General features: G+C 34.7%; 1 protein-coding gene across 2 annotated transcripts in view; it reads left to right on the forward strand.

Annotated features, from left to right (window-relative positions):
• The window catches only part of LOC142974800 (uncharacterized), a 61,680-nt gene extending 39,120 nt beyond the window's left edge, over positions 1 to 22,560 (forward strand). For both annotated transcript variants that reach the window (XM_076117323.1, XM_076117324.1), the window contains exons 3-8: positions 13,958 to 14,111; positions 15,949 to 16,134; positions 16,906 to 17,129; positions 17,482 to 17,698; positions 18,005 to 18,208; positions 18,407 to 22,560. In XM_076117323.1, coding sequence (XP_075973438.1) covers positions 13,958 to 14,111; positions 15,949 to 16,134; positions 16,906 to 17,129; positions 17,482 to 17,698; positions 18,005 to 18,208; positions 18,407 to 18,544 — 1,123 coding nt within the window. In that variant the 3' untranslated portion in view covers positions 18,545 to 22,560. The remainder of the gene's footprint in view (positions 1 to 13,957; positions 14,112 to 15,948; positions 16,135 to 16,905; positions 17,130 to 17,481; positions 17,699 to 18,004; positions 18,209 to 18,406) is intronic.
• The last annotated feature ends 1,242 nt before the right edge of the window (positions 22,561 to 23,802 follow it).

Raw genomic sequence — 23,802 nt, forward strand, 5'->3', positions numbered from 1 at the left:
TTTCTCAAATTAAATAAACCAAGACGTCGCTATTTGTTTTTATAAACAATAAGAAAATGTACATCTCAATCATTTGATTAAGTATAGTATATACTCAATAATTTTCTCGATAGTGTAGAAATATTGTAAAGAAATTTTAAATCGGACGATTTTATCCAGAGATTCATGCGTTTAAATAAACAAAACAGCGAAATAACTTTTCGATGTTTTCTTTTAGTGTGGCAGTACGCATAGATGTATCGTATAAATGAGATGCAAAATACAATGGACACGTTTTTATTCCGTCTCAAACGAGCAGTATACACAAGATCCATTACCGTTATCACTAGTTTTATGACCGACATACGGGTTAACCGCAACACTGTTGCCACCCGCCTCCTGAAAGGAAAACGTGTTAGCAGCTCTTCCTAGTTCTAGTTAAAAATGCATGAGTAATGACGCATTAACCTATTTACGCTAGTGAACTATCGAAGTAATGAAAATGGAGTATCGTGGTCAGGATGACGAAGAAAGTCTGTTGGGATCTCCGTATTTGTCCGGAAAATGCAGTGTGTTTTTCAAAATGGTCCGTGTGTCGATCTTATTTGTTAGAAATTGTTGAATATTAATTGCTTTTTCTAGTTTTGTCCGATAATTTTCTAATGAGAGACTTGACATTTTCAATTATCGAAAAGAAACAATTATCGTCATATTCATTTCTTATCGATACTGCTATGTTTCGCGACATACACAAGTTAAGTTGTTGAACGTAAATTAAAAATGCCAATTTTATCAGGCAGGCCTTGTCGTTTCTATAATGAGGTGATAATGTCTGCATAAATGCGTGATATATAGAATTTTCTTGAGAAAAGAATATAATATACCTAAATTGCCGTGTCACAGATTCTTTTCTTCATTTCGTATACGTAAGATAACAAGATCCTCTTATTCCATAAAACATTCACATAATCAGGTTTAAGTATAGACTATAATTATATGGGTAGTTTACACGAGCCCTAAACACGAGACTTAGAATACTGCCGCTCTATAATTGTGTTAGTACAATTAGTGGTCGGTTTGGGTCGCTGTCGCTTACGTAAACACGACGTGTGCATTTGCCAATACGGGTGTTCAGCAAATTGTACACTACTAACTTGTAACTGCTCGCGATTTCACTCAGGAGTATTGCTGTGAACTTCTGACGATCTATAGTAGAAAGTTGAAAAGATTTTATATCGATTTAGAGAACGTGCTACTCTTGAAACGGTTGGACGGGTTCGAAAAATATTTTAGGTAATTTTGTTTATTACAAAGTTGTTTAACAAAATAGAGAAAATGAGAATCGAATTTTGTGCTTTAATAACCATGTTTTAAAACTGAGTTTACCTGTATAAAAATATTTATATAATATAAAGTTTGTAGAGAAAATAACCGATGAAGCGTTTCGTAATAGCGTTGAAGCTTAAAATGGCTACATATTTTGCATTTTCATGTCGGTGATATTATAATATTAAATATGAAACTTGATTTTCATGCAACGTTACAGATTCGCTTAGCTTAAAACGTGTTTCAGTATGCTGTTACGTAACAAGTGTCTCTACCGTCTAGCACATAACGTCAATTCAAATTTGTTTTCAGCTTCGAGCTGTTTGGTGTAGAATTTTTCATAGTATTCGCCCTTTTATCGCTGTAACATATTACATTTTCATTAGATTGCATTGTATACTTTGTTAAAAGCATACTATAAACACGTTCGATACAGTTTCCACTAATGAAACTTACAAATAAAGCGAACAGTTTACCGTTATACATGTTAATCGTCTCATTCCATCGTTAAATTGTCAAATGTATTGCAAACGATATCTATGTGCAGTTAACGTCAAACAAAACACGTATCGTATTTAGTTGCTATTTTATAATGTTGTTTCAAAGGCATTTCCGCCGCTATCTGCTCTATTGTACCTATGAATATGCTTTTAATTGTTTTCGAAACAATTTACCTCAACAATGTTTTTGTAATGAATTTTATAAAGAGCTGATTTATTGCATGTTTTTTCAGGTACGCAAATTTTGAAATTCCTTTGTTTGAAGTAAAAAGTTTTGTGCATAAAACATTACCAACAGTTAGCGATCTGTATATTTCAAACAATAAAATTATTAACAGCCATTCTCTTCCTATCGTCTTCTTCTTCTGAATGTAGGAAGTTTTTTCGCGTATTAGAACTATGATAAACGAGGATTAAAATAATTAATTGTCAGTTCCCCCACGAAACAAATTAGTGAAATTAACGCGGTTACGTCAGTTGCATAAAATACGATCACGATAATCTGGATGTTGGCCAAAAGTGGCGGGGGTTGTGAAATTGTTCAAGTTTTATAAGTCTTTCCACTGCGTAGCGAAATTTTCATAAAATCGTCATTGAATATCATCGAAACGATCGCAAGGAAACGGTAGCGAATATAAATGGATGTCATTTCGAAGCAGCAAGCTGGTAGATTTGAAAACTTAGCGTCGGGTTTTGTAAGGGTGATTTCCAGCTTGGATTCTAAACGTAAATATAATTTTATTGAAGAAGTAGTAAGCAATGCTAGTTATTAATATTAATTTTGCGGTACAAAGTATCTATAACATTATTAATTATTACCGGTTCCAAAAACATTCTTCCGCTCAAATGTAAACTTGAAACCAAACACTGCGCCAAGACTCCGACTCCACTATACATTATAATAAGTCGATTGATATGAAACGAATCTTGATTTTATCGTAGACGCAAAGGTGAAATTAAATTTTATTATATGTAGTACCTAATACAGTCATAAACCTAATAATGGTAAACCATACGTAATAGTGCAGTAGTAATAGGTACAATAACAGTTACCTATAGACCTCTAATCTGGGTCAAACGTATCTTGTATATAGTGTGTATAACAGTACACATTAATATTAATATGCATAGGTCTCACGTCGTTAATTAGTCATGAAACCACAGCACTAAATGTAAGGCGGTACACGCCACCACGTGTACCGTGGGGGCTTTATACGTGATTAATAAACCTTCGCCTTGACCGCTATATCTATACTAATATTATAAAGCTAAAGAGTTTGTTTGTTTGTTTGAACGTGCTAATTTCAGGAACTACTGGTTCGATTTGAAAAATTATTTCACTGTTAGATAGCCCATTTATTGAGAAAGGCTATATATCATCATGCTACGACCAATAGGAGCAGAGTACCAGTAAAAAATGTTACAAAAACGGGGAAAAATGTTACACATTCTCTTATGTGACGCAAGCGAAGTTGCGCGGGTCAGCTAGTATAACATAACATAGTAAATACTTGTAACGGCACAGCTTTGTGAAAAAACGTTGCAGTGATTTATTAATATGCATATTTTTTTGCGTTATTTATTACTAGCTTCTGCTAGCTACTTCGTCCCCGGATAAATACGAGTAATTCTCGGGATGAAAAGAGTCCTCTGTGTTGATCCAGTTTATAAAATGCGTGTGTTCTTAATCTCATCAATATCACTTAAAGAAACTGAAAAACAAACATACATAAACTAAATTAGATGTTTCTAGCTTAGATAGACGTAACAAGCATTTTTTTAGGAAATTGTTAGAAGTAAAATTAGAGAGTAGAGATGTGACTCTCTCCAATACAGATATATAATATAGAATACCCTCTAAAACTCCTCTCGTTGTTTAAAGAGATATGTGAACAATAGCTCATAATTGTTCAACAGATGTTTAGTTTCTATATCAGTCAATATAAGCCACGCATAAACACGTGTTTACTCATGAATTAATTAACAGTATCGGTTCATTACAGCGTAACGAGTGGATTCAGGTGCTCGATTCAAAATGATTACATCACGAATACCGACTATAAAACAGTCCAGGTGTGGCTCTTTTAAATACCCTATACAATAGTTAGGTACAGTCAGTGTCAAAAATATGTATGCACTGTCACATTTTCAAAAGAATTTATGTCTAAAAAATAGCTAAATTATGACTGTATATTAACTTCAAAGTAATTTTACAGCCACTGCGTTTGTGTTCGCATTGTTTGTTGACGTATACGAGTAGATAAACTGATATTTTTATATAAAATACTACGATTGAAAATGTGATAGTGTATACATATTTTTGACGCCGACTGTACCAATATACATAATAATATAAATCGGTGGAGAAACGTTCATTCCAGTCCATCCATAATTTAAGTGCTTGGGCACTTGTCGGTTTAGCAATTTCCATTCCATCTATTTAATGCGAGGTCTTTCTCTATTTGTTCCAACGTTTGTGTTTTAACTTCAATTTACTCAAGAAATATCTTTAGTTTGATTTTATAATTTAAATATTTCTAGTTGGTTATTCAATGACAGCTATAAAGTTTTGACTGCCTCCGTGGCGCAGTGGTTTAGGTCACCACGCCGCTACCATTGCGTCGGGAGGTCGTGGGCTCGATTCCCACACGGGACAATTATTTGTGCGATCCACAAATAATTGTTTCGGGTCTGGTTGTACTTTGTGTCCGTTATTTGTATGTTTGTAAAAGACCCCGCGACACAAGAGCAATTCTTAGTGCGGGAGTTGTCGTAAAAAAAAAAAAAAAGTTTCTTTCAGCATACTTATGATATGCGTTGTTCTTGCTCATTGGCAGATATTTAGGTATTATATTCACAGACGATCTCGGACAAAATTATATCATGAACATAAGTGCAACAAAACCTACCCGTAACATCTAGCAATTAATCACTTAATTTTGTGGTGGAAATCGGTCTTGTTAAATGACAGTGGTCCGATGAACCCTTTGACACTAGACCGTATATCTGTCTTAAAATTGATAGGGTATTATGTGCGCGTCCCCCTGTTCTTAACTAAGATTTATCTATAAACTAAGTTTCCAAAGAAGCCCATCAGTGTATATCTCTTCCTTTTTCTTGTACCTTTGGTTTTGTTCAGTATATTTAGTTGTGGAGGCGGATTAAATATCCGATTTCCCCTTTATTCTTTTTCCCTGTTGTGCGTACAGAAATAGTAGGTAACAGAAAAGTTAAATTGTTTTCTGATGTTTGTAGCTGAGATAATATCGGTTATATCTGCGGAAACTAAATTAAATTATTACTGTTTTGCTGAGCTGTCTGTAAGAAATAGTTTCTTAAGAAAATATTTGGTCCTTAAGTCGGCATTGTCCTAAGACTTGATAGTCTTAGGACAATGCATTCAATGCCTTGGACTAATCATCAGATTAGTCCAAATTGTAATAAATAATGAGAAAGTCAAGGGTATGTTTTACGAGTTATTCCGTTCGGATCCCCATACTATCCCTGACACTAAGTATTGCAGCAAAACAAAAACATTTGACGGCGGCAACGGTTCCGTAATATATCCCTGGAGACACTATCCTGTGAGTACTTTATTCAAAATTATCAATAACTAGGTTTCACTTATCGCATTGATTAGTAGTTTCTCTGAAATTGACTAATGTCCGATCCCATTAGAATCATGATCAAATCATAAACAAAGAATCTAAGGAATAAACTCAAATGTACATAAGTAGAGTTGAAGAGTCGTCGTATTCATCGCACGAACAATTTCCCCTCATTCTTCGTCGTTGAAAATGAAGTGCTTTTTCCATTTCCTGGATTGTATCGTCACATTCGTCGGTTGTGTGCGACACCCGCGCCTCCGTATTCTGTCCTGAAGGCCTACTACGTTTCTGCTTCACAATTTTTCGTTATAATTTCGATGTTCGTTAACTATCATGCGTATAATCGATTTTTTGTTTGGTACTTTAGTCACTTGTAGGTTTAGATGTTAAACATGTATAAAATCTAAGAAAATTTTGTGCGATGTCTCGTTTTCGTAAAATTTTACTAGGCCCCCTGGATCTGCATCACTCGTGAAATTACCAAGTCTTGATTGCAGATTGATCGCCTGCATGAGCAAAGTAATCATGTACCTTACTACGTTTGGGATAATATAATTATGTCGCTGAATAATCTTACTCCAATTATTATAAGTGTGAAATGTGCATGTTTGTATACTTGTTTCTTAATCTTCCAAAAACTGCTACGGACTAAGATGTTTGGGACACGGTTTTTAAAACGATGTTAAAATACTACATACTAATGTATACACTTTAATATAATAACACAATTTTTAAAGTCTATGTTTATATGGACAAAATTAGCATTAATTATAATTCGAAATAATTACTTAAAATGTTACAAAACTTAATTTTACTTCTATGTGCCTGTTTTCTTGAGCTTCAAGCATCTTTATTAAGTGAATAGTTTTCGTTTTGATCTATCTGATTATCTTATTAAAATATCCAGTAAAACAATTACGCACTACTTAGTACGACGTAATTCGATAAACAAACATTTCCTCTTGAAGTATATTTTCAAAGTGAAATTGAATTTTATTTTTCTTTTTGACATGAATCTGACAAACTGTCATGGGCAGCAATAGTAAGTTACGTATAAAGGCAGAACAGTAGTTTTTCTGAAACACTGGTTATGAAAATGTTGTTATTGTTTTATATTTTTGTCTGTAGTTACCAATCAAATTGCAAACACAACAGTAAAGCGGCTTGACGAGTCAAAACAATTTTCGGACTAGACCAATCAAATCCTAAATCGTTTTTTATTGAAAGTGTTTCGGTTTAAGGCTTATTTTGATAGTGATTGGACTGAATGCTATTTGCTTGTTCACTAACAAGAATAAGAGAAAAATAAACTAATTATTTGATTTACTCTTGATCACAAAATTAAACTGATATAAAAAATAGTAAGCTATGTCTATCAGGACGTTTTCTTAGGAATTAAAGCGAATTCTTAGAATTCCATTCTATACATATTTCTTATTTTATTAACTCACTAGATATAACTTTTTCCTATGGAAGATCATAACAAATATAATGACGGAGGCTGAATCCTTTCTATTTTTAATTTAGACAGCATTCTGGAAAGCGAAACGGTATAAGGATTTATGCGCTTTGCACTACCAGAGCTTATTCGGTTTCACTCTAATACATTTTGTATTTAATAACGTCACATGTGCGCAGAGTAATAACGTATCTATCTAGTTTAGAGACTGCAATATTGCTTGAGAGCGGCAGATTGCTTGAATAAATTACTTACAAAACTGTTGGTAATATTGCAATGATCTATTTGCCTCAACTTAACTCATTTAACTTGAACAACTCAGTTGAGATGATAAGTGGCCGATGCCTACATCTGCCTACGAAGTATGAACGAAATTATTAATATGAACGTGTTATTTAAGTTAGACAAAGAAAATTTAGGCTACGTTTGTATTCAAAGTGAAAATGACTAAAATACGTCTTTCTTTGTTCTTACTTATACGCACGCATGTGAATGGTAGTTAAAAGATAAATTACTTTTTCACTTTTAGTTTATCTAGAAGTTAGTATTGCTTTATAACTTGTTATATTATAGAAATGTGCGTAAATAATACGTTCAGAATGAGCTTTTATAGTTTCCGAAATAGTACTACATATATCTAATAATCTCTTTCTTCACTCACGGAATAAAATATGTTTATTATTTTCAATCAACTCGTGGAAAATGATTTCCCAACTTGACAACAGACAGATCAATATAGTTCAAGTATGGCGGCGATGGCTGGTATTAAATAAACAATTGGAAGCGCCACTGCCACAAATTTCGCATCAGACTCGAGGTCGATGACAAATATTTGCATTTCGATAGGCATTGTTTATTATGAAGGCCGAGATCCCGTTTACGATAGCTGACTAGTGAATTTGCTTTATTGCAAGGAATTAAATTCGAAAGACAATTAAATCTTTACGAGCTGTCGTGTCGTGTTAGATCATTAACAAATTATGAAAAAACGTTAAATAGTATACTAACTGTAATGAATAATGAGTATCTAAGAAACTTGCTAGCGGTGGTTGGGTCAAGCTGCGGTTGAATGGCTTGGCGTAGCACGAATGTAAGTTTCTACTTCAAGATTCTTTTCAGCGCATTTTAAACTTTAAAAACTAATTAAGTGTTACTGCTTTTTTTACTTTCAACTACTTACTTACTAGCATTTGATTTCTTTGGACCATTTATATTATAGGTAATGGGTAAACTTGCATACAATCCGGAAATAAACTCATTCATTCACTAAATCATTTCGAACGTTCCGAAACCAAGTAAAAACGTACAGAACATTACAATCAATGACACGAATACATTTTTACGTCTCTGTAGTTCCACTATCCGCACATAAATATTGCAGTCTGCCTCCCACGTCCCCTACTTCTTTTATTCATAACTGGCTTTTTATTCGTCCTATTTTCATTCACGAATAAGCCTGGATATAAATAGGACTATATTGTCATCGTCAACCAAGCCTTTTCCCAATTATATGAGGGTTGGTTTCCATTCTCGTGTAATACGGTTACTGCCTGTGGTTATAGAGAGGTCACTGTTTGACCCGTCTAGTGAGGATGTATTCATTATTTGAAAGATGTCCCAAATCATGGGATAAATTTACGATTGAATTACTGGTTAATTTAAAAAAAACTAACTGAGTGAAAGATTGTCTTGGAGGAAGGACGAGCAAACTTGTTTTTTTTTAGGTTAAGTGAGTGATAATATAATAGTACGGTTTTTAACTAATTCTGTAGAAGGTTCTTGACCTAGAAAATAATATTCCTTATACATATGTGGAGTAAATGATATTAATTACCCATCCTTTATTAGAGTACCTAAATAATAGTAGAAACTGGGTACAAGGATTACAGGAGATCAAAGGCTGAAGCCTAACAGACAGATGCGGTATGACGAGGGCTAATAACTACTACAAATTATGAGAACCAGTTTCATTCAACACAGTTAACCTCTCAAGCGCCCGGCCACCGTGTCACGGTTGAATGTGCTACCCCCGTCAAGCGTCCCGCCACCGTGGTACGGCAAAACGATCTTACATTAAAAAAACGTAGAAATTAAATGCTAAAACTATGTTTATCCCTTTCAAACATATTTGACATTGAAGCTGATGAAACGAGACGACGATCTAATGCACACACTTGAATAAGTGGTTGATATAGGCCAGAGAGCACCTTAAACAACATCTGACCCAACGACATGTTCCTTTATGACCAATATTGTAAATACTTTTTTTAACTAATTTTAAAGATTTGAGTATATTTTACAGTTGGATTTTAATGTCATTATTCATTAACTACACGATAAGACCTTCCGTCATATTATTTTTTATGCCTAAAAATATTTTTTAGACTTTCTTCAAACACATGCCTAAAGCACACAATATTCAGATTAAACCGACTATTGTACCACCACTATCAAATATTATTTGTGGTTTATTTTTTTAATATATAGCAAATTTTATGTAGATTTCAAATATATAAGGTATGACTAGGGTGTTAGTATCAAAATATGACGGAATCGGCGCTTAAACGCCAACCGCCAATTCAATTTCGCGCGCCATTTTTGGCCTGGACGCTTAACGGTATATTTGAATTTTGACGTGGGGCGCTCGAGAGGTTAACAGTATCCGGTATCTACGACGAGAATTAACATCAATTGTGAAGTCTGGTAGCGACTGATGGCCGGCTGAAAGTAAATAGGTGTACCGTGTCAGCTCCCCTCATGCATTGTTAATTACAAACAAAACTAGCGATCCCTTCCGGCCGGATATTCCCGCGCGTACGCTCCTGCATTCGCCGGTTAGTCACACCATATGTTTGAAACAGGGCTGTCAAACTTATTTAGCTTGCAATTTTGTTTTTGCAACAGTATTTTGTTTGTTTATATTGAGCTGTAACTCCAACACGATTCTCTACCACTATCAACTATCGATAACCGGCTAGCTACTGACAAAATGTCTACGAAAACCTGATTAGCGCCCCTAGCGGGCGCGTAACGATCAACTTTTTCAGTGCATTTTAAGTGTCAAATTCTCGGTAGTTTATTACCGACTGAATAGTATCGCGCTATAATCTGGCAATAGATACTCAATGTATAACGGTCCTCTATCATAATTAATGTACAAAATAAATAAAATACGTATTATAGGTCATATTACACGAAATTATAACGATTTAACTGTAACATTCAATTTTGCATTAGCAATGTTAAATTGGTAGTAATTCCAAATACGTCAGTACAGACAGGGAGACAAATTTAACGATTCCCGATTTGCCTAAAGCAGTTTAGGTGTCTAGCCAGCGGCGCGTGAAATATAGCCAAGCTAAATCTAGAGTGTGATAACAATTTTCTGCTTTAATTGTTCATTGATCTAACAATAGATATCGATATTACAAATTGTATAACTTAAGTTATGTTCTTTGTGTGTTTGATGAGATTAGATAGAAATTATATTTTTTAAGTTCCAATGTCGATCATATCAATCGTTCGTATTCACAAAATGGTGTTGTTCCTAAGATGTCGTGTGCAAAGGCCACGTTAATTAACGATTTCGTAACTTTTGTTATGACTATAATCATTTATTCCAGTAATGATAGTATCAGCAGTATAAATATTTTATGACTGAAATTAACGACGATGATAATTATTTACATAAATATTTTGTATAAAATTATTTTACGTTCATCGTTCAATCAATCATCGCACTAACCGGGCCAAACGATTTTGGTTGAATTAACAATTACGCCGCTCGCGTCCGTAATGAATATTTAATACTCAAGCTTTGCTTTTCGAGTTTTACCTATTTTGGTTTATGACTTCAGTAGTTCAACCTACAAAGTAGAAATACTCCGTGTTTTGAATATAAAGCGTATTTTTTTACGAAAATGAATTCACATTTTCAAGACATTAATTTTGTTAAGAAATTATGTAAATATGATGTAATTGACGTAAAGAGTCATTTGTTAAAATTATCTCTGAAACAATTTTCCATTACGCGTTAAAATAAAGTACTTTATGGGACTTTTTCGTGGAATATAAAATTTATTTGTTAGACAGCCCTGAGTTTAGAGAGATTCCTTTGCGTAAATGCGACAGAGACTCGGCACGTATACAGTATGTTCATATTATAAACGTATGTAATGTCAGCGTATGTGCACTGTAGATAGTCACGTACAATTGTGTGCATTGTATTAATCGGAGCTACGTTCTGCCTTACCGAGAAACCTAAACATGAACTAATCTATGTTCTAATTAATGAAAACTTCTTAAATTATTTTCGCTTACACACACTTTCCGAAATATGATCGAGCGGTATGGCTATGAGGGCTCCGTGTTTCGGAAGGCACATAAAATACCACGATTTAACGTACCTTCCGAGAAAATGACAGCCAGGATTCAGATATCTTTGACAGTCATTCGTTACCAGTAGTCAAAAGCTTGAAAGTCTGAAAACCAGTCTTACCGAGGGGTATCGTGCTCAGCTGCATCCGGTGTGACTTCAAGTCGACTCCATCATAGTTGTAAGAAAAGCTAAGGTAATTGGTGTGGCTATAAGGGAAACCTACATTCAGTAGTAAACGTCTTTTGGTTGTTGGTAATAGCAATGATGATGATATGACTTATACTCACATAAAAAAATTGTGTGTCATGTAGCTTAGATATTGCTTCGGATTGTGATGAAGTTTCCATAGTAATGTATGCAGTGTAAGTAAATGTATCGCTATAATAAAATATATCTCAAAAACAAATTCCGTCGCAATAACATTAGTAAGACTAGACACATTATTCTTCTTCATAGCTTTATAGCCGCGGTTTGGTACCAGGGCCCATTTAAATATTACTTTTTGTGACTAGCAATAACTCTGTTCAGTGTAATATTATTATAGCAATAGGAAATCTAATACAGGGGCTTTTTATTAAGTTATGTGGTTCACAAAAACTATTTAATGGTTAAGTATAAGTAGTATTACAACTTATTAATAATTTACGACAGGGTTTTTGATATAGCTACTTTATTTTATAAAAAAAAACTGAATCGTAAATTATAGTCGTGTTAAATTGTGCTTAGCAAGACTTTCTACAAAGTTTTCAGAATATAAGTTCTAGTTAATAAAAGATACTCTGCATTCTCTTATCCTACAAACAAAAGGCCTGTTGTACCAAAACATACGTGTTCCAGATTTAGAGGCGCTGAATACACCTCGGAACAAGGTACACACTACACAGCCTGTAATTGTCAGCAAGACTATTGAGCTCGCTGTTGCTCCGACAATCAAACTGCAATTACGTCAACAGCTGCATGCATGGCGCTAACAACTTGTTGTTGTTGTTCTAACGACAATTATTATTTTTCAACAAACGTAAAGATTTGTTGTGAACTGAATAGTGTTTTGTTTTAGAAACGTGCTAACTGAGCTTTTTGAGAATTTGGAGTTAAAGGTGCTATTAAATATTTCTTTACACTATAAATAAATTAACGTATTATTTTATATTATCTTAAATAACTGCCTCAGCGGCGCGGTATGTAGTGTAATCGACTGCTGTTCAAGAGGCCTGGAATTTGCTTCTCGGGCTGGGTAAAGAGCTATTGATCGTCTCTAATTTATATCCGAATAATTCTTAGTTTTGTAGTTGCTCGGAGTTTGGTTACGTGCCTGATAGATGGCAATATGCTCGCAGCCTATTATACACATATACTACTAACATTGTTGATGACGAAACGTGGGTGCATTTCATACACCTCTGCCTACCTTCGGGTATAACAGGTGTGATATTATGCTTGAATGTTAATGTTAATCCTTATTTTATTTGTCGTCTTCTACAGCAAAATTGTTTTTGAAAACTACTACAGGTGGTTTAGAACCTGTTATAAAGATTTGCGATATTTTCTGTGAACAAAGGTTATTTTCAACTTCAATCGACAACATTCTCGGGTTTCCTCGTTTACTGAACTCGCAGAGTTTATGGCTTTTAACATAATAGTACGGAAATAGAGTGTTACCAACAATATCATATTTTTAGTTCAAAGGTATCGTAAACAAGTTATATTTTTAGATTGCGGTGGGTGTGGTTCCTGAATTACGAATTGAGTCGTGTTTTTTTGCTATATTTTTCCACTTTGATAGGAAAAGTGAAAGCATGTTCGTATTTTCTCTTAACTTTAATCGGCATCTGTGACCCCGTACGGTTTTTTGCCAGTTTTACACAGACTGTAAAAAAAATACGTGTTAGATATATTTTTAAATTCTTATAATAGCGTATTTATACTAATAACCATATGAACATTTTCCTCGGTCTAGTATTATCCGTATGGAAAACAATTATCACTTTTTGTTTTAGTAATTATTATTAGCGTAACAACAGCTCAGTACAGACGCGCGTTACATAAAAAAGTTTATAATAGGTATAGACAGAATAGTAACAATAAAAAGACTTAAAAAAAAGATAGCGACATAACTCTTCCAATATTAGTACCATGAAAATGTTCCATTGCACAGTGGTGTAAACATATTGAAATATAAACCTATATGGACAAAACGTGTGCACAGATACTGTCCGCCACAGGCCAGTATTGTTAGTGAAAATGTTTTGTAACTGGCCAGACCTGTCGCCACTAGTTTTTCCAACAAACAATTATAATAAAACTGTGTGACTGCCCTATTCTAACCGACAGTATCAGCGAGTTGGCTGTTGTCGATGCAAAAGTTATATTTGTATGTGTCCAGTTACACGAATTGTATGCAATTTGAAACTTTTCTAACAACTAGAAATTAAAACGGACAGGAAGCCATTGTTTAGTTTATTTGCAGCGACTTATAAAATTGTTACTGACATTCGATGGCTACTTATATGATATTTATCTAGACTATGTAAAGAGATGACAAATAAGTAAAAAATCCTAATCACAAATGAATAAGGGAGTAAGGAAATTCCAGCTGCTTACATAGATAATATTCTATTCCCAGTACGAGATGAACCCTGACTAACTTTAGGTCAACAATTATAAATTATAGTATTAAATAATAAGGAACTCGTTTGTCCTCTCACAGGTTCAGATTCTACGTGTACTCAGCGTATGTGGAGCGGCGTACAGTGGCAGCCGTGCGTATAATCGCAGCGACAAAGACGCGCGGCTCCGACTCGGTCTTTTGTCGCATGTGGCTGCCCGATAACCGCACGCTCACGCTCAAAGCAAGGGTCAAGGTAAGATTTCACGAACCCTTTTAAACCCATTACACATTGTCGACTAGTCGCCGGACTCGTCGAACAACTAGTCGGTAGAGACAGTAATACGTTTGAATAAATACCTGGATTTGTAGTTGCAAGAATTCCAGGTTTGTACTTGTTATTTGAAGAAGTTGAGTAGCACAGAATATCAGCAGTGCGTTAAAGGTCTTGCAGTACGTGACTCATAATTAAAACGTACTTTCTTGATCTGTAATTTCTTTACATAACATAATACATATTATCAACTATTATAATGTATTATACCATTGAAATGGTATGGAAAGTATGTAACGAATGCACGAATATACTTATTTATCTCTTTCAATCCATCTTCTTTCGCTACAAATTTAAGCATTTTGCACAAAATTAAGAATACAATACCGAAATAATAATGCTAATAATAATGAAATAATAGCCGAGTGGTATAAGTTGACACCTGCCACGCCAGTGGTCGCAGGTTCGAATCCGAGGCAACACACCAATGACTTTTCGAAGTTATGTGTGAATTAGAAATAATTATCACATGCTCCAACGGTGAAGGAAAACATCGTGAGGAAACCTTGCATGCCTAAAATTTATTTAATACATTTATTGAGGGCATGCAAAGTCCCCAACCCGCACTTGGCCAGCGTGGTGGACTCAAGGCCTAACCCCTCCCTCATTACGGGAGGAGACCCTTGCCCAGCAGTGGGACATTAATGGGTTAAATTTATTTATTTATTATTTATTATTATAAACAACGTAAAAGTGTGTCACAAGATCCACGAAACTGTTAATTGTTTAGGACAGTTGTATATTTTAATTGTTTACAACAGTTCTGAACCATTATTTGCCAACGAGAAAGCGAGCGACTACGAAATATAAATACAATGATAGTCCTTCAATTTGCTTTTTGATCGTTTAAGTGTTTATTTTATTTAATTTGTTCTTTCATTGTTCAAATTCAAACACCAGTTACTGCGAAAAGGAAAAGTCAAATAGCTGTTATACAAATAGGAGAATAGATTGAAGCTTGCTAGTTTGTAAAAACTTTCTAGTTTATAAATAAATTGTGCTTGCTTATAAATATGCGAAGGGAGGTTCACGTATCTCGTTGATTTAAGGTGTTCCCAGAGGTACGCAGGATCCGCGCTACGCAAATGACTGCCATCCATCCACAAATTGTCCGTGCCGACTTGATTTTTTCACGCTGAGCCACGCATGTAGATCGTTTGATCGTTTTCAATGGCCATTTATCCACAACCCCCTCGAATTCAGCCCATGTGCCCGCTCCGCAATATCTCCATGTAATTTGACAATCCGAATAAATTTTCAGTCGATAAAAAAGGTTCGTTTTTTACTTCCCAAAGTCACACGTGTGGACATTTGAGCAAACCCGGTAGGAAATAAAATTGTTCACGAGGTCATCTAAAAAGGTTTTTATCATTGTCATCATTTATTGGATTCATTTGATATGCCTCCCGCAATTTATAGTCAATGGTTATTGCGCAATCATACTTAGAATTGATCTGCTGCAGCTACAATCCAGTAAAAGTTATGAATAGCTTTATAGCAGTGCTATTCGGTGGAGTGTTAAAATTTAACGAGCCATACAGAGTTATGTTATCCTATCCCAATGCACTTCGCGTAATATCTACCCTGCACGTCAGTAACGTAGCTACTGGTAATAGTTAAAACTTAATTCACAGCTGCAGCTTACATAAAAGTTTTGATGTATTAAGATAATAGAACCTTAAATGAAAAGTAATATCCACACTAGCTACTTTAACAGAAAGCTTACGTTTGAATACATTTTAATTTTATTTCATTTCAGGCTATCCGCGAGAACTGGAATCTAAAATACAGTGCAACATACGTTCTATGTTTATTACGCGAATCGGGTGTGAAGCCTCAAGAAACAGTGGGGGCTTCTGTGTCTGTACTATCCAGCTATGCGCCCAACCGACCGCCTACGAACCTACTCACCGTGCTCGACACTGAACCCAAAAGTGGAATTGAGGTAACTAAAAACCATAGTAAAGTAATTAAACTACCCGCTACTGTCCAACTGTTGGACACGGGTCTCCTTCCGTAATGAAAGAGAGGGTTAAGTATTTGGGCCACTTCGCCCACTGAGGGCGGGTCGGACATCTTGCATTCCTGTTGAACTGTTTAAAACAAACTCGTGATAGTAACATTTTTCACGCTTTTTTTTTTACTTATATAACTAGAAGTGAAAATTTCAAATAGCTTGAACTTAATACATACCTGATAGGTAATGTAGGAATGCTTTTGCCACTTCTATAATACAAATATTGGCCTCGTCTGTTTCATTTGAGTTTACTTTAAAGACCATTATAAATTTTATTACATAAATCACTTTTTTAAAGTATTTTATCACCTTTTACCCGGAGATTTGAAAAACCCCGTGTCATTGTAACGAAGTACACTCAGACCCAAATCAATCTATGGGCAACACAAATATCTGTTTCATGCGGGAATTAAACCCGCGTGACCCGGCCATTATGGGGAATACCTGGCCGACTTGTTACATCAAATATCGCTTTTGCCCACTTTAGCAACTTACTGAAGTTGTGAACAAAGTGATGGACTTTTATAAAGACACGTCTTTGTAAATAATGCATATTGCATCTTTTGATTATAATAACTTCAATAATACATTTAGCAGTAAGGCTCGTGACAACTACTTGGAATAAATCATTATTGTTTTATTTAATTGTGGAAAACAGTTTTCGAATTGCCATAAAATTAATCTCATCTCTTCTTCCAGGAACAACTGCACGTCTGCGTGAAACCCTTCCATTACTCATATTCTCGTCACGAGTGGCTAGTGGAATGGTTCGAGCTGAACCGGTTGTTGGGCGCAAGTCATTTCTACATGTACAACGAGTCGCTCAGTGCGCCCGTCGCTTGTCTCCTCGAAGACTATCGGAAACAAGGACTTGTTACATTGTTGTCTTGGAAACTGCCCATTGTCTCAAAAGTTGAAATCAGGTAAGAATATCACTCAGATTTTTTAACTGCTGGAGTTGAAAGCCATGTGTTCTATGAGGACTAAGTAGTTATATTAAGTTCATGTCTGTCGATGCCGTTAATCGATTTTGATAAATTATATTATAATTAACCTATACCTGTTGACTATCGATCTAAATCGATTAATATCTAATGCATTCTACGATTGATCAGTTAATGGAATAACGGTAAAAAGGTTTGGAGGACACCTACACACACGGATAAAATCAAACTTCAGATTATTTTCAAGATGCTTAAACAGTACCTGTACTACACTATTCATAGGTATATTAATATTTCAGTATCTTTCAAATATTCATTTCTGTGATTTCAGGACGGAGGGTCAGTTTGCAGCGTTCAACGACTGTCTATACAGATCGATGTCGTCAGCAGGTTGGCTACTCGTCATCGACGTGGATGAGATCATACTCCCGCGTCGAGAACGAACATTACCAGCGCTGCTGACGGCGTTGCGAGCCTCGTATGACCCGCCTTCGAAGGCGCCGTCTGCATTTCTATTTAGAAATGCATTCTTTTATCTTAGATGGGAGGTATGTAACGCGACTCCTTTTTATTTACGTATTAAAGTTTAAATGGCATAATTTACTCAATTAGAAATTGTGCTAAGTTACAACACTCACTGCGGTTGTTTATCTATATATGGAGGTTATCATCTCGCTTAATCGCTCCCATGAATCCCTTAACAAACTAAAGTAGACTAAAGCTAATAAGTTCCGAAGAATGTTTTGAATATCCTCTCTTTTCTTTTTCTTAGCTTTCTAACTCTAATTCTTTCTAACTAACTCTTAAAGTATATTCCGTAACTAAAACTGAACTATCAATTTCTCTTATCCCAGGATGACCCAGAAGGAGTCCACTCCCTAGTAACGTCCCGCAAGACCCGTCGCTGGGCGACGCCGCACGCGCTCAAGAACCGTAGCAAGTACGCGCTACGGCCGCGCGACGCCGTCGAACTCGGCAACCATTTTGTATGGGAACTCGCGCCCGGAGCATTCTCCGTCGGAGTACCTACTGACAGGGCGTTACTTCATCATTACCGGGTAAGTTTATAAACATTATCTTTTCCGAATTCTTTCATAGAAAATGGTATATCAAAATCATGTATTTCAGTCAGAAAATCTGAGACTGATTTTAAGTAACCCTGGTACTCTTTTTGCCGGGATGATAGTAAAGTTGTAAAATATAATAATATTATAATTATATACATGTATTCTTTAAACATCATCTTCTATTTGCAGATCGCGTGCGAATACGGCGGCATGAACTGCCTAACAGTACCGTCGACGATCGACCGCACCGCCCACCGTTGGGCCGACGAGCTCAGACAGCGTATCGACGCCGAGACCAAGCGGCTCACCACCACCTGCCCCGCGTAAATACTACAGTACCATATATGACAAGAAGCCAATTTAATCATAAACAATGGTCTTTACCACGGAAACAAATGACGTATCGGCCATATTGGGTTTCCGTCTGCTGATATTAAAATGTTTTTGTGGCAGACACAACATGTGGCGCCCTCTACAATGGATGGGTTGATTTGATAGTTGACATTTTGGAGTTTTTATTAGGCTGGTTTTACAGCTGTCCGGGAGAGTCGAATAAACGTCCGAATAACCCGGGCAGCTGTGAAATCAGCTTAAAACACAACTTAGAATACATCTCATTGTAAAAAGTTAAACTTCAGTTCAACGCGTTTTTTGGCGTCTTATTGATACCAAATATACGTTATGAATTAGTTTGACTTTTATATAATAAGATTAATTACTTTCTTATCGTTTGTGAGAAAGATTGTTAAATATTTTGTCTTCATGCCATGGTCAGGCTGGTAAATAGCTGAAAAATAATAATATATGTGATGTGAACTTTTTGAGGGACATATGAATCTGACAAGAACAAAGTTGATTATGTGCTTATATCACATTAAAAAGGACCTTATGTGATCTGTACCTATAGATAACTGCTGTGAAACACTACATGAAGTAGTCTACAGCATTAGCATATGAAACAAAGATAGCATTTTAATCTACAAATTCAAACATTTGGTTCGACTTTTTCTAGATTTCGTCAGTATTTATTTCGTCTTAATTTAATTGGGTTAAGTGTAATTAGTTTATTACCTTTTTTTTCAAAATCAAAATTCGTCGCATAAAATGTTAGTTCTATTTTGAACCAAATATAATGTAGTTTATTTAAAGTTATGTTCCAATTTGCATTTATTGTTAGATTAATTTTATAGGTACTATGTATCTGCATACATATAATAATAGTATGGCATACTTTAGCTGATAACTTTATGAATTAATATGACATTATAGTGAAATAATGATTACCGAAGTCTATGAGTTAAGATCTGAAATGACTAGAGATTGTTAATGCGACATGAAAAGATGACGCAGATAAAAGAAAATCACACATTTTAATAGTTATCGCCTGATTATATAAAAAGGTATTACAGAGCGAGTCCACTTGAAAAGAATTGCGGGGTTCGACAACGATAGCTATTGCGTTTCGCTTGAAAAAGCTAACTGACTCTACTAAACTCGCCAAACACTTAGTGTTAAAGTGGTTTGGTGACACCAATACTCGTTTTTATAAATAAAAATGAATCGCTTAATGTGATCATATATAAAAAATTACAAGTTCGCGGAGACCTGCGGTCAGCTAGTATTTTTTTTTATTAGAACAACGCAACATCCGGTAATTTTACTTGAGTAAGGTCTATTCCCATCTAGAGATATTAGCACCGGCCACGAACGATCAAATCAAACCTGCGTCATCTTTTTAGAGTCGTACTTTAGTTATGTCCAACTACTTGTTAATTGTTTATCTACACTACAAATACATTTTACAAGTCAAATGTAGAAACTAGTGCATGAAACTGAGCCACGGTACATCTAAATCATTAACTATGCAAAACTGAAGTAATATAGACATTAAATACAATAAGAGTGAGGTGGGGTAAATGTATCGTCTAAGTAAATGTCAAACCATAACTTCAACTGCACTCAAAACTGGTGATTTTAGTTGAAAACCGTGCAGACGCGCTCCTATACGCGCTTGGTACTTATTGTCCTACAATTATACCCTAAGATACATTGACAGCAATTTTAAATCGAAGGAATTACATTTATCTTCATATTGCATTTGCTCCACCTGACTCTGTACTCACGCTGTACAATAATTCAGATATTATAACTATTTCATACGGCCTCATAGTATTCTATAATGCCCCAAGTATTATGCAATAAAATAAATATCATTACCATAATAATTACGATGGACCACTTCTATTAAGTTATATTTATTCTATTAATTTATATAAAAAAGTACAATTAAATAATGTTACTCTATTAAATGCTTATAATAATGTAATAATTGTAATGTTAGAGATGTGCCATTCAGGTGATGTATCGATATTTATCGATGAATTGCTCAATGATCGGATTACATTATCAGTATTAAAGATATATCATACGCTCACTATTTCAAGGATATTATATTTTCAGAAGACTTCTGTCACTGACTGTTTATATTAAGTTTTGTTTGAGTCCATTCGCTCGGTAAGAATGACGTTATTTTTCATTGAGTTAAAATATTGGTAAATAAGATACACGAACAACTGAAAAAAAGCATTTGCTAGATTACAAAAAGACATGAAACGTATGTTAGGTAACGCGTAAAGAATGATCAAAATAAACAAACATGAATAATATAATGCATTTCTTGCCTAGTTTGTATTGTAAATAGCATTCCTTAAGTAGCGCGGTCTGCGACTAAAACAAAATATTTTGCCACAACAGCACTATTCCGTAATTTAGAAGAATGCAATATTTTTCTACAAGAACCCAAGGAAAAGCACGAGTAATCCATTTAAATTATTAATATTATACAATAATTACTGGCGATCTTAGCTGTACCTATGTTTAGGAAAGAAAATGGGCGAACGTGATTGACTCTTTTTCGTTTAAGCGACAAACACATTCTACATTTATGTCGTGAAATATGAAGAGACAGAGCAATCGAAGGAATAAGGTTTAGTAAATTAACTCAAGTAAATGTACATAATAATATGTGTAATCGCAATAATGTAAATATTGTACTTAACCATAAAATAATGCACACGTCTATGTTAGGTGATTATTTTGTACTATGAAATGTTGTTTAGCTATCGCGAAACGTTTGCTCCTTGCGATCTTGTCGCTTACAAAATACTGTTTGTGAACGATTGTTGTAAAAAGTCACCGTTTGACTTTTACCTATTATCCGTTAAATATGAAAACTAAGTATGTATTTGTCTAATAAATGTTACAATTTTGTTTGCTGCTTTTGCTACGTCAGGATATATTAAAAAGCAAATGCAGTGGTTCGAAATATATGCTATACAAACTTCAAAATAAGTCCAAAGCAATAAGTATGAATAACTTTCTATAACTTCATATTCCATTCGAAACATATCAAAGTTGTTATAATAATATACAAAACGAACTGCGCTTTTTGTTAAGTCGATGTTTTTTGTCTTAAGTCGTTTGGTAACTAAAATAAGGAACAATAAAAATGAGACAAATTAAGATTTTTTGATTTATTGATATCGATATTTTGAAATGAACATCACTAACCGATGATCAAAGGACAACATAGGTTACAAGAACAATTTAATTATTAACTTGTATTAAAATTATTATTACACTCTACATGACAATATATTATGAATCGTGTAATTTAATAAAAATTATAACAATAATTTTGTCTTAAGGCGTGAACTTGTTCTCGATATTTATGTATTATTATTAAAATCGCAGTTTGAAAAGGATTTTCCTGCTTGTGCATTCTGAAAACTAAATTATAACACATTTATAACCAAAGTTGGGTATTTTCATACGTACCTTATCCTGAAATGTTAAGAAAACCTTTTGATATAAAAATATAAATATAATTTCAAAATTTGTGAATAAAGAATAAAATGTTAGTTGATAATGTTTATCATGTTAAAGGCATTTATAAATAACATTAATAGGTTTTTGCCTGCCTCATACATAAGTACCTAATTGTATAGGTACCTATCTATCAGTTAACGTTAGGTAGATAAATCAGGTACATATGAAAAAGGCTGTATAGGAAACAGCATAAGTTAAGTAGTTATTAGATAGGTAATTTTAAATTATAACTCCTGTACTCCGACAAAAAAAACATTTTTTTCAATCAAAAAAAGCTAAACAGCGTTTGATAGACAAGTTGGTAACAATTTTAGTGGCAAAAAGGATATTTTGTGTCTATATTTTATCTGTGATGTCTATTTTAGAGGTGAGGAGTTGGTTCAAAGGAGAAAGTGATTTGTTAGTCGAATGTTGAAATGGTCTTTTTTATTAAAATAAAAGAATATTGACTTTGATTTGTTGTTTTGTTTTACCCTTTAACGCATCCGAATGGTTATTTTGACTGGAGCAAGAAAGATTTACTTGTATTTAATAAATAAGTACATCTAACGAGTCAGTCAAGAATCTTGGAAAAATGTACCTGACTTATTCCTAAAGCAACTGAGCCCGCTCAAGTTTGACATTTAGAATGTACTGCCAAAATAATTCCTACGACGCCCGATTTTCATACAATTTTTTTCGATGACAGGCCGGTTGTTTGTAGTCGATAGTAGTAGGGAATCGAGCTATTGGACAATGAATATAACCCGTCTTACTGTTGCTTAGCAACAAAACAGCAAACGGGGTTGAATAACCCGAACTGTAATATGGTATAGGTATCGCCACACAACTTGAACATAAGTTTGCATTTTGGAAAGCAAACTGGACGTAGTTCCAGTAGGTGCAGGGGACACTCGGTTGATAGTTCTTCTAATTACTCCTCCGTGGCGCAGTGGTTTAGGTCGCCACGCCGATACCACTGCAACGGGAGGTCGTGGGTTCGATTCCCACACGGGACAATTATTTGTGCGATCCACAAATAATTGTTTCGGGTCTGGTTGTGCTTTGTGTCCGTTGTTTGTATGTTTGTAAAAGTCCCCGCGACACAAGAGCAATTCTTAGTGCGGGAGTTGTCTTTTAAAACAAAAAAACAAAAAAAAAATTAGACAATGAAAGCACAACTAACCTCGTTGCGCCCACCAATTATCTCCAAACGCCAAGTGGACCTGAAAATCGTTTTTTAAGATGTATTTGTCATCTCACACCGAGACGATCCAAATTATAACTTTATTTTTTATATGAACAAATAGCAGACCCTACGAAATTGTATAAGTGGTTTGGCGGCACCTACAATTGGCTACAATGCATTAAGTATATTTTAATAGAAGATACTAAAAAGAATAGATCTTGTCACTCCAAAGGCAATTTTTCAAACATCTTAATATTAACTTAAGTATTATAATATTCATTTATTTAAATTAAATCTAACATATTGGACTCCTAGCGCCACCTGGCGACAGTGGCATTAAAATGTTGTAACACAACGAGCGTTTGGGAAATAAGGAAAAGTTGCACAGACACACCCTTTAGGAAGTCCTGCCGGTTTTAGCATTTCTATGTAGATGGCGATGTCTTCCACTATTACTGCAAGAAATATCAATGTATACTTAAAAATAAGCTAACATTTGTGTCCCTAGTCCTAATATATTATGCCACAA

This window comes from Anticarsia gemmatalis, chromosome 8 (assembly GCF_050436995.1).
Source record: "Anticarsia gemmatalis isolate Benzon Research Colony breed Stoneville strain chromosome 8, ilAntGemm2 primary, whole genome shotgun sequence".
Taxonomy (NCBI): Eukaryota; Metazoa; Arthropoda; class Insecta; order Lepidoptera; family Erebidae; genus Anticarsia; species Anticarsia gemmatalis.